The sequence below is a fragment of the Artemia sp. Qi Xiang Cuo genome, chromosome 4 (genome assembly GCF_049724085.1).
Source record: "Artemia sp. Qi Xiang Cuo chromosome 4, ASM4972408v1, whole genome shotgun sequence".
NCBI lineage: Eukaryota > Metazoa > Arthropoda > Branchiopoda > Anostraca > Artemiidae > Artemia > Artemia sp. Qi Xiang Cuo.
The window spans coordinates 60090840-60108650 of NC_142797.1; the positions used below are offsets into that span (position 1 = coordinate 60090840).

General features: G+C 34.0%; 1 protein-coding gene across 2 annotated transcripts in view; it reads left to right on the plus strand.

The window, feature by feature from the left end:
- Nmdar1 (glutamate ionotropic receptor NMDA type subunit 1) overlaps window positions 1-17811 on the plus strand; it is a 239418-nt gene that overhangs the window by 182340 nt on the left and 39267 nt on the right. For both annotated transcript variants that reach the window (XM_089088460.1, XM_089088461.1), the window contains exons 9-10: window positions 5252-5462; window positions 15481-15615. In XM_089088460.1, coding sequence (XP_088944586.1) covers window positions 5252-5462; window positions 15481-15615 — 346 coding nt within the window. The remainder of the gene's footprint in view (window positions 1-5251; window positions 5463-15480; window positions 15616-17811) is intronic.

A 17811-nucleotide genomic window follows, 5' to 3' on the forward strand; every position in this document is an offset into this window, starting at 1 on the left:
TTTATTTAACAGAAATCCTCGCTTTTTGAATGAACACAAAGTAATGAAAAAAAAATCACACTGAATAAAACAACAGAATCACTCAAACCCCGTAAAGCTATTTTAAATGGTATAAAAATTATTTATTTAACAGAAATCCTCGCTTTCAATTGAACGGAAAAAATATAAGAATTATTTATTTAACAGAAATCCTCGCTTTTTGAATGAACACCATGTAAAGAAAAAATCACACGGAATAAAACAACAGAGTCCCTCAAACCCCGTAAAACAATTTTAAAAGGTATAAGAATTATTTATTTAACAGAAATCCTCGCTTTTTGAATGACTATCAAGTAAATAAAAGATCAAATTGAATAAAACAGCAAAGTCCCTCAAACCCCGTAAAGCTATATTAAAATGTATAGGAATTATTTATTTAACAGAAATCCTTGCTTTTTGAATGAACACCAAGTAAAGAAAAATCAAAAGGAATAAAACAACGGAGTCCCTCAAATCCAGTAAGGCTATTTTAAAAGGTATAAGAATTATTTATTTAACAGAAATCCTCGCTTTCAATTCAACGGAAAAAATATAAGAATTATTTATTCAACAGAAATCTTCGCTTTTTGAATGAACACAAAGTAAAGAAAAATCACACAAACTATAAAAATAGATTTCCTCAAACCCCTTAAAGCCATTTTAAAAGGTATAAGAATTATTTATTTAACAGAAATCCTCGCTTTTTGAATGACCATCAAGTAAAGAAAAAATCACACGGAAAAAAAAAACAGAGTCTCTCAAACCCCGTAAAGCTAATTTAAAAGGTATAATAAATATTTATTTAACAGAAATACTCGCTTTTTGAATGAACACCAAGTAAAGAAAAAATCACACGGAATAAAACAACAGAGTCCCTAAAACCCCGTAAAGCTATTTTAAAAGGTATAAGAATTATTTATTTAACAGAAATCCTCGCTTTTTGAATGAACACCAAGTAAAGAAAAAAATCACACGGAATAAAACAACAGAGTCCCTCAAACCCCGTAAAGCTACTTTAAAAGGTATAAAAATTATTTATTTAACAGAAATCCTCGCTTTCAATTGAACGGAAAAAATATAAGAATTATTTATTTAACAGAAATCCTCGCTTTTTGAATGAACACCATATAAAGAAAAAATCACACCGAATAAAACAACAAAGTCCCTCAAACCCCGTAAAGCCATTTTAAAAGGTATGAGAATTATTTATTTAACAGAAATCCTCGCTTTTTGAATGACTATCAAGTAAAGAAAAAATCACAGGTAATAAAACAACTAAGTCCCTCAATCCCCTTAAAGCTATTTTAAAAGGTATAAGAATTATTTATTTAACAGAAATCCTTACTTTTTGAATGAAGAAGAAGTAAAGAAAAAATCACACGGAATAAAACAACAGAGTCCCTTAAACCCTGTAAGCCTATTTTAAAAGGTATAAGAATTATTTATTTAACAGAAATCCTCGCTTTTTGAATGACCATCAAGTAAAGAAAAAATCACATGGAATAAAACAAAAGAGTCCCTCAAACCCCGTAAAGCTATTTTAAAAGGTATAAGAATTATTTATTTAACAGAAATCCTCGCTTTTTGAATGATCATCAAGTAAAGAAAAAATCACATGGAATAAAACAGCAGAGTCCCTCCTCCCCCTCCCCTGCCCTCAGAAAGGGGGGAGCGAAGGGTCTCAGAGTCTTCCCCATGAGTCAGATTTCTTTTATTTTCGATTCTGAGTATTTTTGGTTTTCCCTCCAAAATTGACAAATCCTACACTCCACTTTGCAATTCTCATTACCCCTTTTTAAATGTCAATCAAATAATTCTGATTATAGCGTCCAATTTTTTAATAAAAAAAAAACCTGTCTGCTTTTCAAAATGTTCGTATTTTGGAACTGTCAGTTAACACAAAGAAGGGAATTGGGTAATCCTCTGGCAATAACAAAAGGCTTAGCAGTGATTACGTGTCATTTTCGACCCATTGCTGGCGACAACTCAATCAGAGCAGAGTTTTGTAAATGGAATTTCTTTTCGCAAATTGAGTTAGCTTAATGCAAATGAGATATAATTTTGACATCAGTAATAGTGCATACCATACTGGTGCAAGATCTCAGATACTTTTACGCTACTGGCTATTAACTGGATTCAATATGTACCCACAGTATTTCCATGCAGCTCATAGCCGAGAAACCTATCTGGTTGGCGCATAAACTTGTCTGATTGACCCAGAAACCTGAATTCCTAGCCCTGAATCTCTTTGAAAAGGTGTAGAGACGTACGCAAGTAACGTTGAAATTGCTATATGTCTCCGCAAATCCAGAAGGCACATACTACTGCCTATTCACTTTTGCATGTGGAGATGTTCCAGGGGAATTGTCTGAGAGAAATTTTCCGCGTATTTGGATTTCTAGTAAATAATTTCCACGGAATGGGGGATGTCTGGAGTGATCGGAAAAACAATTTGAACTTTTTCAAATGAAAGTCTTTTTCAAATAAAAGTCTGCTCAGTCTGCTACCTCAGACTGAATCTTCTACAAGAAATTTTACGGGGAGAGGGGGGGGGGTAGAATTTTTAGCGTGGAGGGAATTGTCCGGAAGAAATTTTACGATGGGGTATATTATGATAGGATGAAATTTCCAAAGAGAAGTTTTCCGTCGGAGGAGGAAATTTTTCATGAAAGGTGAGCTAGATTTACTGGTATTACTTTAAAAACAATGAGAAATTAAATAAAAATAAAGTTTTTTTTTAACTAGAAGCAAGGAATAACATTAAAACTCCAAACGAACAGAAATTATTACGTGTAAAAATGGGTTCGCCTATTCCTCAGTACCTTTCTCTTTACGCTAAGTTTGACTGTTTGTCCCAATTTTTCAAGAACAACTCCTGAAACACAAGGGCCTTTTAATAAGAATAGGGATCGTTTTTAAAAGTGCGAACATTTCTGTTCGTTTTGAGTTTTAATGTTTCTCCTTACTTTCAGCGAAGAAAGTTATTTTTCTTTTAATTAATCAACATACAGAAGAAAAGAAATAAATAATAATACTGAGTGATACATAAACACATTTCTTATATAGATTAAATAAATTTTTTTTTTTATCTGAAAGTAAGGAGCGACATTAAAACTTAAAACGAACAGAAATCATTCCGTATATGAAAGGGCTCTCCCCTCCTCAACGCCTCGCTCTTTTCGCTAAAGTTTGACTCTTTCTCACAACTCTATTTTTTAAAACAATAAAAAACTTTAGCGTAAAGAGCGAGGCGTTGAGGAGGGGATAGTCCCTTTCCTATACGGAATAATTTCTGTTCGTTTTAAGTTTTAATGTCGGTCCTTACTTTCAGTTAAAAAAACTTGTTTTTTTATTTAATTTCTGAACGTTTTAAAATTAATGCGGATTTTGATTTTGGTCCACCGTAGATGAATAATCAAAACAAAATTTGCATATTAATTTTACTTTTTTGGCTAAATGGCTTTGTCGAAAGTTGTTTAATTTTATTTACGAACGTTTTTATTAGTAGCCTAATAAATTTACGTAACTAACGAATTAATTTATGTAGAGAACTTCTATATTCGTATATTTTTATCACGTATATTAGGGGGGTTTGCCCCCCTAGTCAATACCTTGTTCTTTACGCTAAAATTCGAATTTTTTCCAATTACTTAAGAATGACCCCTTTTTCACAATGGTCGTTAATTAGAATAAATAGTTCTTATGAAAGTACTAAAAAAAAACTTCAGCGTAAAGAGCGAAATATTGACTAGGCGGCGAACCCAGTCACATACTTAATAGTTTCGGTTCGTTTTAATTTTTGATGTTGAAAAGTTTTCAGTTGAAAACTTGTTCTTTTTTAGTTAATTTCTGACCGTTTTTAAATAATGCTGGAAAAACCGGCGCCCCCTTCATAGCAATGTCCCTTCCCCAATGAAAACTTCCTCCATAGAAAAATCCTCTCTCGTAACCCCTGATCCACCCCTCCCCCACTACCAGAAAAAATTCCCCAGAAAAAAAGAAAAAATTCTACCATAAAAAAATTAAAATGTCTGTATACTTCCCAATAACCAATATTGTATGCAAACATTGGGCAAAGTTTATAACTTGCAGCCCTTCGCTCGGGGACTGTGGTTGATTAAGTCATCCTCAAAGACATAGTTATTGTATTTTTTTACTATGCTGAACAAAATGACTATCTCAAAGTTTTGAGCGGGTGACTTTGGGAAAAAATTAGCGTGGGGGGCCTAGTTGCCCTTAAATTTTTTTTGTCACTTAAGAAGGGCACTAGAACTTTTAATTTTCATTCAAATGAGCACTCTCAGATATTCTAGGACCACTGGATGGATACGTTCACCCCTGGGGAAAAAAACAAAACAAACAAACAAATAAACACGCATCCGTGATCTTTCTTCTGGCAAAAAATACAAAATTCCACATTTTTGCAGATAGGAGCTTGAAACTTCTACAGTAGGGTTCTCTGATACGCTGCATCTGATGGTGTGGTTTTTATTAGGGTTCCATGACTCTTAGGAGGTGTTTCCCACTTTTCCCCAAAATAAAGCACATTTTCTCAGGCACGTAGGTTTCGATGAGTAAGACTAAACTTGATGATTTTGAAATCAGCATAAAAATCTAATTCTTTTGATGTATCTATTGGTATCAAAATTCAGTTTTTAGAGTTTCAGTTACTATTGTGCCGTGTTGCTTCTTACTTAAATGTCGTTACCACGAACTGTTTGAAACTCATCGTGTTAAATATCAACCGCAATTCGTAAGGAGCAGTATTTGGTGCGTAAGTCCTCTTTTTAGATACCTGTTTTAATGTTCCCTGTTTTTATTCAACAGGGAACGATGTCGGACAGGAAGACATTTGAGTCACGACTTGGAAACAAAGCCAAACCCTAAAAACTCCTTTTAGAGAACTGCGAAGGTTCTAAGAAGGTTCAATGTCATTACAACGGTTTTTCGGAATTAAAATCTAAAAGAAATTCAAAACTGAAAAAATAAACTTTGACCCAATCAAAAATAAGCAAAACGGAAAAAAATTCAAAAAAGTTTGTTGAAGCACATTAATCAAGTTAACAAATTCACATACTACGATTTCTTGGCAAGCTCTAAGTGAATCAACTTTAAGTATGTCTACTAACGTTTTTTCTATCCATGAAATGAAACACACAAAATTACTATCATATATTATCCGCCCATTTTTGGTGGATTTTGTCCTTTTTTATTAACCAACTTTTTTTTCTAGGCCACTAAAAATATGACTCTTAGCATGAATGATTCCTTGATCAAATGGCCAGGAGGAGGCACCAGGCGACCAACTGGTCTAAGCTTTTCCCATCATCTGAAAGTAGTAACGGCTCTCAATCTGCCATTTGTCTATGCAAGACATGATGAAGACGATGCTGGATGCAGAAGAAACGAAGTACACTGTCCAATGTACGCAAGTTCGGGAAAAAGTAATAATCTATTTATTACTCTACTTTTAAAGTTTAAGAAGAAATTGGTGTGTTGAAGCAGAAACAATCACTTTACTGACCAACTATCTGATATTCTCAAGATATTAACTGAGAATAAAACTTTCAGGAATTAAGCCAAAAACTAATTCTGAAAATGCTTGGAAGTTTCACTCATCGACCTCACCTATTTTCCTTAAAATAGTTCAGGTTAAGATACACTTTATTATATATAAAAACATAGCAACTAGACTATTAATAACCGAATCAAAAAAGCACATAAAAGCATTGGTGTGGATAATTACATTTTTAACAAAAACGAACCAAATGAAGAAAATATGTATAATAAATAACACACACAATCACAAAATTTCTCTACTTTTGGCTTCTACATTTAGCACCGTGACATAGTTGAAGAATAAGTAAGATTTTATTGACTTTAATTTTTATTCTCAAAGAACCAGAGGGACTACAACGGCACACTAGAGACGATAATATATCGCAATGATGTAGAAAATATGCAGCAACAGAAGCAACTAACTCAAAAAGGCTTATATATCAGAGGCAACGCTATAGCGTTGCCTATAATAAAGGCCATACGGCTCCATTGTTTTATTTTATTTTTTCTTAGAGGCACTTTATATGGAAGGGGTTGCCGTATAAACTTCAAAGGGAGCTCATTCGATTGAAATCGAGAGTTCTAGTGCCCTTTTTAAGGGTCAAAAGTGATTGGAAGGCCCACCATTTCCCCAAACACATCCAATAAAAATTTTGAGATAGCCATTTTGTTCTACGTAGTTGATTTTCAGATAGAAATTATGTTTTTGAAGAGGACACTCGACCCAAAACCCTCAGGGCAAGGGTTGTAAGTTGTGCTCTGGGGGCATATAAGCTTTTTACAGAAGGCTTTGTCGTAAAAACTTCAAAAAGGGCTCAAAACTCGATTGGAGATTCAAAGGGCTAGTGCCCTTTTTAATACTCGAAAGTCATTGGAGAGCAACTAACCACACTCTTACGCCCATCGTTTCCCAAAACACATCCAATCAAAATTTTGAGATGGCCATTTTGTCCAACGTGCTTGAAAGTTCTGGAAATTAGGTCTTTGAGGATGACAACCCCCCACAGCCTTCAGGGCAAGGGTTGTAAGTTATGCCCTGGGGGACATATAAGGTTTTTATAGAAAGTGTTGTCGTAGAAATTTCAAAAAGGGTTAATTCAATTGGAAATTTAAATGGCTAGTGTCTTTTTTAATAGTCGAAAGTAATTGGAAGGCAACTAACTTCCACGCGAACCATTTCCCCAAACACATCCAATCAAAATTTTGAGATAGCCATTCTGTTCAACGTAGTTGAAAGTTCTGGAAATTATATCTTTGAGCAGGACACTTCCCCCACAGTCTTCAGGGCAAGGATTATAAGTTATGCCCTGGGGACATATATGATTCTTATGGATGGAATGCTCGTATAAACTTAAGAGAGGGCTTATTTCATTTGAAATTCAAAGTTCTAGTTCACTTTTTAAGCCTCAAAAGACATCGGAGGGTAACCAGCCCCCCTCCCACGCCCTTTCTTCCCAAATGCATCCGGTAAAAATTTTGAGATAGCTATTTTTTTAAATAGTTCAAAGATAATGTAACAAAACTCCGGTGTCAACACAACCCGTCAGGGCCCGGGGGCAGGCGTTGTAAGTTATGCCCTGGGGGCATATATGGTTCTTATGGAAGAGATGCTCGTATAAACTTCAAAGAGGGCTCAGTTGATTGGAAATTGAAAGTTCTATTTCACTTTTTAAGAGTCAAAAGAGACTGTAGGACACATAGCCCTCCCCCTCCTCCCTCTACGACGTTTTTTTCTCAAACCCATCTGATAAGAACTTTGAGATATCCATTTTTTTAAAATAGTTAAAAGACCATATAACGTAAACTCCATGGTCGACACAGCCCCCCAGGGCCCGGGATAATTTTGAGATAGCCATTAACTTTAAAATTGTTCAAAAATCAGATAACAAAAACTCACGTGTCGAAGCAACCCCCTAGGACCCGGGGGCAAGCGTTGTAAATTATGCCCAGGGGCATATATGGTTCTTATGAAAGGGATAAGTTCAGAGAGGGCTGATTTGAATGGAAATTAAACTCTGGGGATATATATGGTTCTTATAGAAGGGATGCTTGTATAAACTTCAGAGAGGGCTCATTTGATTGAAAATAGAAAGTTGTAGTTCACTTTTAAAGAGTCAAGAGAGACCGTTGGGCAATTAGCCCCACCCCACGCCCTCTTCCCCAAACCCATCCGATAAAATTTTTAGTTAGCCATTTTATTAAAAATAGTTCAAACATCAGATAATAAAAACTCCGAGGTTGACACAAATCCATTTTTTCACTTTGATATTGTTACTTTCATACCAGTTTCGATACTTTGATGGACATTCGATTTTTTTTTTAAGTTTAAGTTTTTTTAAGTTTGATTTTGAAATAAGGGATCCATTTTTCAGTTAATTAACTAAAAAAAACTTTCCGACAAATAAGTTTTTCAAAGAAAAATAAAGGCCAATTTATACTTAAGCTCAGCAGATACAAATACCTGTTAAAATTCAAACTCAAAACGACCAGAAATTACTATTAAAAATATATGAAACCCAAAATGAACAGAAATTAAATAAACAATCATAGCAAAAAAATAGAACAAGTAATAATATAAATGACTAATAGATCTTAAAGCGAGTAATGCTTAGATTGAATATGAAAATAAAGCTTAAAGCGAAAAAAAATATTTTGCTATTGAAGTATAAATGAAACTTAAAAAGAACTGAAATTGAATAAACAATCAACACATACAAACATACACCAGATATTAATATAAAGTAATAACGAACTATTAAAATAAGTAAAGCTTATACTGAACATCTAAATCAAGCTTGAAACAAGAAAAAACTGCAAAAAACAAGATCTTAGGTATCGCTTCATTCTCTCACTGTAAAATTCTAAGACCTTCTGCGTCATTGGCACTTTACTGAAAACTATATGCGCCTTGAACAGTCTTGGAAAGTATAAACAAAAACAAATTGAATGTTTGATGTATAATGATATTAATTGTTGAAAGATCCATCAGTTCAAGAATTTATTTCACTGTAATTTTATTTCTATTTTCAATTCTGTAAGAACTGGAAAAGGAAATATTTGTAATATAATTTGTTTTCAGTGAAGCACCAGTGACGCAGTAGGCTTTTGGTTTTTATTTACAGTTAAGGAAGGGGACAGTATCCAAACTCTTGTTTGTAGTGAAACTATATTTGTCTCGAACAACTTTAGAAAGAGCTAATAAATTAAATTGAATATTTGATGTATAATGATATTAATTGCTGAATGGTCATCAGTTCAAGTTTTACTATAATTTTAATGTTTATTTTCAATATTAAGTACAAAAGACAATATTTGTCATAAAACTGGTTTTCAGTAAAGCGCCAATGACGCAGTAGGTTTTAGACTTTTACTGTGAGAGAAGGAGGCGACACCCAAACTCTTGTTTGTAGTGATTTTTGTTCGTTTCAACCTTGATTTGCATATTCAATTGAAGTTTCGATCGTTTTAAGATTTATTTATTCATTTACATTAATATCTGTTGTATGTTAGTTTGCATTGATTGTTTATTTGATTTCTGTTCGTTTTAAGTTTAATTTATACTTCAATAGCAAAATATTTTTTTCGTTTTGAGCTTGATTTTCATATTCAATCTAAACATTACTCACTTTTAGATCTATTTATTCATTTATGTTATTACTTGTTGTATGTTTTTTGCTATGATTGTTTATTTAATTTCTGTTCGTTTTGGGTTTCATTTATTTTTTAATGGTAATTTCTGGTTGTTCTGAGTTTGAATTTTAACAGGTATTTGTATCTGCTGAGCTTAAGTTTAAAATGGCCTTTACTTTCTTTAGATTTAGGGATCAGTAAATTATGCATGTGATGAAACTTAGATAAGTTAAACATTCTTATCTCGTAAATTTAGAAAATTATTCATCTTTCGCAAATGAAATAGATATTAGTAAAAAAAAAAAAATAAAATAAAATAAAAAAAAAATAAGAGAAGGAAGAAAAAATAGGGAAAAATGAAAAAAACAGTTAATGGTTGTTTCTTTTCTATCTCTACGAGCAAGTGATTAATTTATGCATATGTACTAAGGAATTAATTTTGAATTTCATTAGGCATAGCTAATTTTGGAGACTTTACGTTTTAAATTGAATATTTTGGTTCGGATAATATCATATTATCCGATATATATTATTCCGATAACATGTCTTTCCGAGTAGGAGATTCGGCGCTGGCGAAGTTGGCTCGATATCTGCTATGGCTTGTTCGTATTATTAGTATCAGCAAATCAACTGGAAGGAATAAGTTGGATCAGTTTAGAGTATTCTGTTACGGAATACACAATCTACAGAAGTTTTACAGTATAATCTTTTGGACTATGATCAGCTGCGGTTACGGCGAAACTGTCGAAAGAAAAGAAGGTTCCGTCGGCATTCGATGAATTAGAACGCTTTCCCGATATTTATTTACAACACATCCCAAAATCCCAGAGTAGTGCAATTCCAGGGGCTGACACTGATACAAATTTATTTGAAAAGCTGCTACTGAACATGAGCTACTGCGGACAAAAAATAGTATGTTAACAGAGATCCAGAAAAAAGTAAATGAAAAAAGTGGACAGAGTAGTAAGCAGTCTCTTGGTGCAGAAATGATTGTGAGTGAGGTGTATGATACTATTAGCATTGAATACAATCCCAAATTTGCAAGAATTGAAAAGCTGCTAAAAAGTCTGAAAAGTCAGATAGAGTCTATTGAATCACGTATTTCAAGTGTTGAAGCGGATTTTGATGACTTAAAGCAGGAATCATTGTTTGAAAATCTGGTTTTCCTGGGTGCAAAACAAAAACCTGGTGTTGATCTGAACTCTTCTATACTAAGTGTTGTAAACAAACAGATGGGTTAGGTTGAACTTTATGTGAACAAGATCAGGAGTGTCAATCAGTTCTAGGTTACTAACCTTTCTAGTTCAAGCACCCCTGTTGTAACCATAGGCGTTGGGAGGGGGAGGCTGGGGGCATCTGCCCCCCCTAGACCTTCAAATTTACATTAGATATGGCTGAAAAAGCAGATTGTTGGGATAGCAGTTGATAAAAGGTAGATGGTTGAAAAAACTGGAAATAAACAGAAATGTCCAAATATCGGTTCCGATATTTGGACATTCATCAATATGCTGAAAATCATCAATATGCTGAAGCATATTGATGATTTATAATTTTTGGTGACTACTTATTAATAAGGATTTCACAGGTATGATAGAAGTTGCTGGCACTGTAAGGTTTTGTGAACTGCTAATTTAACTTTGGCCCCCCCCCGTCCTTCATCACAGAAGTGGCTGTCCCCTCCCCTAGGCAAGAAGCTACGTACGCCCATGCTGACATAACTTCATCTCCCCCTTGATCACACAATCGACTACCCCCCCCCCCCCCCAGACAATATGCTGCCTACGCCCATGGCTGTAACGCCATTGATTGTTCAGTTTGCAAGCAGAGAAACTGCATATCAGTTTTATAAACTTAAGTCAACGCTTGCTGGCTCAGGTGTTTTTGTTAGTGAATTTCTTACAAAGCGAAAAAAGTCGGTATTGGAAGCTGCGAGAGATAAATTCGGTGTTAAGAATGTGTGGACAGATAAGGGCCGAATTTTTGCTCGCTTACCTGGTGAAAGTGCTACGCGAAAAATCCGTTTTTTGGCAGATACATCCTGATAGATATTCGGTTGGTTGTATGTATTGCATTTCCGCTTATTTCCGTGACTCCACATATTTCCGGAGTAATGCATATTTTTCATTTGCAATTTATTTATTATTATCTTTTGCGTTGTTCTGTATTGCTGGTTCCCTGATTGCGCTGTTTCTTCATTAATGTCTTTTTTGTATTATTTTTCTCAATAATATTCTTTGTTTCTATTTAATTTTTGGGTGCACTTTTCGGTGTTTTTTCTCTTTTTATTAATTCGGTTGTGCATTTTTAGATGTTAGTATTTTTCTTAATTTGTAAATGCCTTCTTCAGGTCATTAATTTGAATTTTTTTACTTTATTTTTATTTGTTTATTTTTTCATTTTTGTTTCTCTTTTCGTGCTAATGGTTCCTTCCTATAATACCTGCTTTATTTATTTATTAGTTTATTTCTTTGAATTTGAATTTTTTTTTACTCTAGTTCGGGTGATATCTCCTCCTTGGGTGAGCAACTGATCCATTTTGAAAATAACCCAATAGATTTTCTTAGCTTGATTAATAATTCCGTAGGTCAGTCTAATAAATCACAATCAAATCCCCATTTTTCAGTTAGTAGTAAGTATGTATCGGATTTTGATCGAGTATCCAAACAAGATGGTAGTTTCTCTGTGCTTCAGCTTAATGTGTAGGGCCTTTGTTCTTCATTTGATGAATTGAAAAAAATAGTGCGTAGTGGCCACCCTGATTTTATTGGTCTTTGTGAGACTTTCCTTGATTCGAAAATGAATCTCTATTGCATCTCACTGGGTACAAGATGGGATTTTTAAATCCGAATAAGATGGCAAGAGGTGGCCTTGCTATTTATGTTTCGGAATGTCTTCTGTACTCTGTTAGACTTGACCTGTCAAGAAATGTAGAAGGATTTTTCGAATCTGTATTTGTCGAGATTAAAACCCAAGCTTAAAGTTTGATTGTTGGTTATATATACCGGTCTCCTAGTGGGTCTGTCCCCTCTTTCCTTCATATTCTTGAGGAGGTTTTGGAAACAATCCAACTTCATTCATGTGAACTTCAACCTTAATTTGTGTGACCGGAGGTCATCCTCGTCCTTGGATTTTCTTTCAACAATGCTCGCTTGTGGAACATTACCTTCTGCATGCATTCCAACCCGCATTACTGACACTGCTGCCTCTTTAGATGGTAATATTTTTTCCATCGTTGACCTTGGTGCAAAATTTTGTGTTGACGAGGGATATCTCAGACCATTGTCCTGTTTTTTCCACGTATGATTTTTCTGATGCGTTGCCAAGGAGGAATCAACGAGCTGGTTTTTCCACTTTAAAATTTAATGATCAGGGTTTGCATCTTCTTAGGTCACGGTTGGCGGGTTGTTTGTGAAGTATTTCTGAAATTAAGTCTGATATAGATTCTTTGTTTAATTCTTTTTATGATTCTTTGAAAGAAGTTACCTTGGATACATGTGTTGCGCCCCAGTCGAATCCGGCATCGAAAAGAACAACCCCTTTGAATCCTTGGATGACTCCGGGACTCCTTAAAAGTTGATGGAAGAAAAATAATCTTTGGAAGGCTTACAGGCCTTCTAAGCCATCTTCTCGTGATTCTCGACTTCATTTTTTCAAAGCTTATAGAAGAGTTTATAATTCGCTTTGCCGAAAGTCCAAATCGTTATCTTATTACATAAAATTCTCTGCGTGTGGTAAAGACATTAGGAAGACATGGCAAGTAATCAATTCTGTTATCAGGCCATCTTCTCTGCCTCGTTTGGCCCCTTCAAGTACTGTGAGGAAAGGCGAAAATGTAGAGGGTGAGCTAAAAGTTCAAGATGCCTTTACTTCCTACTTTGCTAATATCGGCAAGGCTATGGCCTCTTCTATACGTCCTTCTTCTTCTTTACCTGACTTTAGGTCTTACCCTGGACCACCTTGTCCTAAATCAATGGCATTGGAACCTGCCTCTGAAGATAAAATAGCCAGAATTGTCATTGGTTTGAGGGGGTCTTCATCTTCTGGCCCAGACCATATTCTGACTAAGGTTGTAAAGTTCATTCTTCCTGTCATCATTTCTGCCCTCACGAGATTTATCAATGTTTCCTTTGAAAATAGTGTTTTCCCAAGTGCTTTAAAGCGTGCTCGCGTTATTATTCTTTTTAAAGTTGGATCAAGGAATGATCCACCAAATTGTTATCCTATATCCCTTGTATCCAGTCTTGGTGAAACATTTGAAAAAGTTTTTTCTTCTCAACTTCGTAATTGTCTTAATTCTAGACATTTTTTTACTGATTTTCCATATGGTTTTAGAACGAAGCACTTAACTGACTACGCATGCGCAACTCTTTTGAATTGTTTAGATTCAGTTCTTGACTCTGGTCTGATACCTGCTGCTCTGTTTCTCGATGTACGAAAGGCATTCGACTCGTTAACACACAAGATTCTTCTTTGGAAACTGTCCCATATTGGTATAAGAGGGAACGCTTATTCTTGTTTTCTATCATATTTATCTGGTTGAGTGATCTCGGTTGATCCGCACTTTTCTAACCCTTCGGGAATAGAACTTGACCTTCCACAAGGATCTGTTATTGGGCCGATACTCTTTTTAATCTACGTCAATGACCTTATTAATGCAGTTAAAAATTTAAAACCTACCATTTGCTGTCGTCTTTGTCGACCAGCATCCGTCACTAATTGTGACAGGAGTTCGTCCTTACTGGATGCACTTACTGCTTTTGCTGATGACAGTAATCTTAATACAGCTGGTAGAACTGAGTCTGATCTCCGTTCAAAGACAAATGCCCTTTTTTAAAGAGTTATCCAATGGTTTGATGTAAATTATCTTGCCTTAAATGTCGGGAAGTCTTTTTTTCCCATTTTCTCCAGAGTTTCAAAGGCTTGCCCTGCCTTAAATGAAATACCCGTATCAAGAGGTTCTCTAATTAGGCCTAAGGATCGTTATGTTCAATTCCTAGGCATCTTGCTTGACGAAAATCTTGCCTTCAAGCATCATATTGACCTGATTAAAATGAAAGTCTTCAGGAGTCTTGGAATCCTTAGAAAGTTCAAACACATATTTCCAGGGTCGATTCTTAGAATCTTGTTTTACAGCCTAGTTCAGTCTTATGTTTCATATTGTTCTATTATTTGGATGTCAACTTTTCCCTCGTCTCTGATGCCACTTTCAAAACTTTATGATAAAGCAAGGACTCTTATTAAGGAAACTAACCCATCTTTACTTAAACCCTTGCTTGATTTGAAATCTCTCTATTTTCTTTCTTGTTCTTCTTTCATCTTTTTACAGTTGCACGGCCATCTTCCTGCTGCTCTATATAACAATATATCTTTTGTTTTTGATCAATCAACTTATCATATCCGCACTTCCAGCAAGTTACAGATTTTTCATAATCCATCAGTGAGGTCTGACTTCAACCCTCTGACAACTTGCAACAGGATTTGGAATACGCTCCCTGTGTCTGCACGAAGCTGCCACTCGTTTGGTATGTTCAAAAATCATGTTAGGGATTTTCTAGCTAGTAATTTTTTCTTTTGAGTCTCTTAAAGGTGTGAATGTATGATAATGAAAATGTTTTTGTTTTTTATGTATTTGTTTCATTTTTGTTTCTCCCCTGTTTTTTTCCTGGCCATAGAGCCTTACGGGGGAGTTTTATTGAAGTGTATTTTGTTGAGTTTATTTATTGAATAAAATTGATTGATTGATTGGAAAACGTTTCTAGTCCTGTTTGCCATTTATTACAGAGAAGGATACTTATAGAAATTAGAAGTATTAATGCTAATGAGTACTTAGGGGTTTAGTAGTATTTATAGGTTTAGCTTTGTTTCTTCTTGGACGGCTACTTGTTAAATGATTAAGTAATATAATTTTTTAAAATAAAGTTTAATTTAAGTCAATTTAAATTCAATTTTCTAAAGTATCTCCCGTGTGGACACTGTCTCAGACCAGTGTTTTGGCGGTGGATTCGGCCCCAAACCCCTTAGTTTTCGCGTTTATTATTCTAATATATTTAAAGGAGCTATGATTAGACGTATATCCAGTTGGCTTCTAGATGTGCTTCCAGATAAAAAAAAAAAAAAAAAAAAAGGAATGGACTTTTCAGTTTTTTGGGAAATTGAAAATTAAAATATCAGTCTCTTTGAGTTTTGCTACAAGCTATTGATAATGAACCTTAAATAGTCTGAAGTAAAGTGAGTTCAAAATTCTATTCCGATGTTTTATTTCACTATTTTTAGTTTTGCATCAGCTTTGCTGCGAAGGGTACAGCATAGATCTACTAAAAGAACTGGCCGTAAAGCTCAACTTTACATACACTCTTTATATTCCTGAAGATGGTATATTTAGTAGTTATGACCTTAAGGAGATGCAAGGTATTTATCCAATAGCTTAGCACTTACCTTCTGTTTATAATTATTTAAGATCGTCGAATCAAACCAGTGGTCACTCGCTTTTTTTGGGGTCGAGGGAATTCGTTTTTGGACTTTGTTTTGACACCAGTGTGCCATTTGTGACAATATTCTATTTAATATTTTAAAAACACCTTGCTTCTCAGTTTTTGTGTCTTGAACAATATTTCTCAAAAACAGAAAAGAAATTGAATCTAGAGGAATTGATTTCTACAATGTCAGTTGTTTTGTTTCTAACTCTTTTGTAGTTTAGTCAATTTTCCGAATTTTATTTGTAAAACCAGATGACCTGCGACTGAAATTCTTACCTATCGATTATTTCAAAAACTAAGATTCCGGAATAAAAGATAATAAAATCAAAATTAAAGTAAATTTGCAAATATTGATCTTAACATCTAAAAAAGTTTTCCATTCCCGAAAAACAAGTTCATGACCCCAAAAGTTATTTATATTTTGTATATAAAAATGTTAGTTTCAATTATATTATTTTGGTAATACTACTGATGACGGTCGCTGTATATGTGATCGAAATATCTGGACTTATGTACCTATTTTTCTTTTTCACTGTCTAAATAAATGGATTTATCCCATTTGAAAATTTATTTGTTCGTCATAGAACGGCAATGTGGTCTAAGAAAGGAATACCTAGCTTAAGGTGTTACGTCGAAAAAAGATTTTTTTTGGGGGGGAAATGGGGCAATGTTGTGCTAGAGCTGAAAAAACGTCTCACAATTTCTTCACAAATAACCTAAATATTGAAACAAATTTTGATAGTGATCCATTACCTTCTGGTCGCATTTACATAGCTGTATTCATAGGAGAAAAGGGAAACTCTTTATATTTAGAAGAAATATATTTCAGTATCTCTGGCTTAAAAAAACTACCTAAATTAATTTTGTGGTCGATATATCATATTTAATGTATATCTTATGCCATAATTTATCATAATAAAGCTGGTAAATCGTAATAAAGCCATATAATTGAGCCATCTCTGGCACTAAAGACTACCTAGAATAGTTTTATAGTTGATATATCATATATATTATATATCGTGTATCATTATATATCACAATAAACCGGTATATCATAGGTAAACCTTCTAAATGAGCCATCTCTGGCTCAAAATACTACATAGAATAGTTTGTAGTCGATATATAATATTTAATATATATCTTGTATCATAATATATCGTAATAAAGCCGGTATGTCATAATAAAGCAATCTAAATGAGCCATCTCTGACCCAAAAGGCTACCTAAAATAGTTTAAAAGTTGATATATCATACTTAAAGCCACATTATTCAGGCACATACTGTAATTTTTCATATTGTTTCTTATTCAAATTTAAAAAAAAGCACGTCGCAAATAGCTTTAAAGTCTTATTTTTTCTCTCCTGTTGAAGTATCAAAATTTGTGAAACAGTATTTCTTATCAGATAGGAAGGTGTACATTTAGAAATAAAGTATAATTTTTTAGCTGATCCGCGTTGAGAATATGGAATAAAAATTTAGTGTAATTGTTGAGTTTTCACATTCGTCTTTAACTCTTCTATCGATACAGTTGGAATTCGTGGAAAGAGTGCCCGCAAATTGGCATCATGAAACCAAGTATTACTTAGTTGTATTTTCAAGATGCAACATAAAGATATATCTTTAGCATGTCAACTAGAGATGGATAATAGAGGCATAAATGAACAAAAAACTGCAAAATTTGAATATGGTCAAAGAAAGAAAGAAAACCCAAGCTTGTCCCTGAGAAAAAAATTACCATCACCATCTAGCGTAGCCCAGCAATTGTCAAAATTTAAAAAAAATGCTAGTTGGTAACTTTCCTTTTACATCTGGCTGCAGACAAAAGGGCTACTTCCGGCAAAGGAGCAGAATATATCATATGTGTACATGTTTCAAAAACAAGCTATCCTATAATGTGTGTACTAACCAATCTTTGATTTTTTTTTTTTTAATCAATAAAACCCTTTTAAAACAAAGTGATATGTTTACTGTAAGAAAGTTTAGGTTAAACACAAAATATAGTTAGATTCCATAGTTAAATCTAAATTTTGATGAATGAAATTTAAGTTTAGATTTTTATTGTCGTATTAGTTAAGAGTAAACGATCGTAGATGCTACCACCTGCAGATTATAATACCTTGCCTACCAGG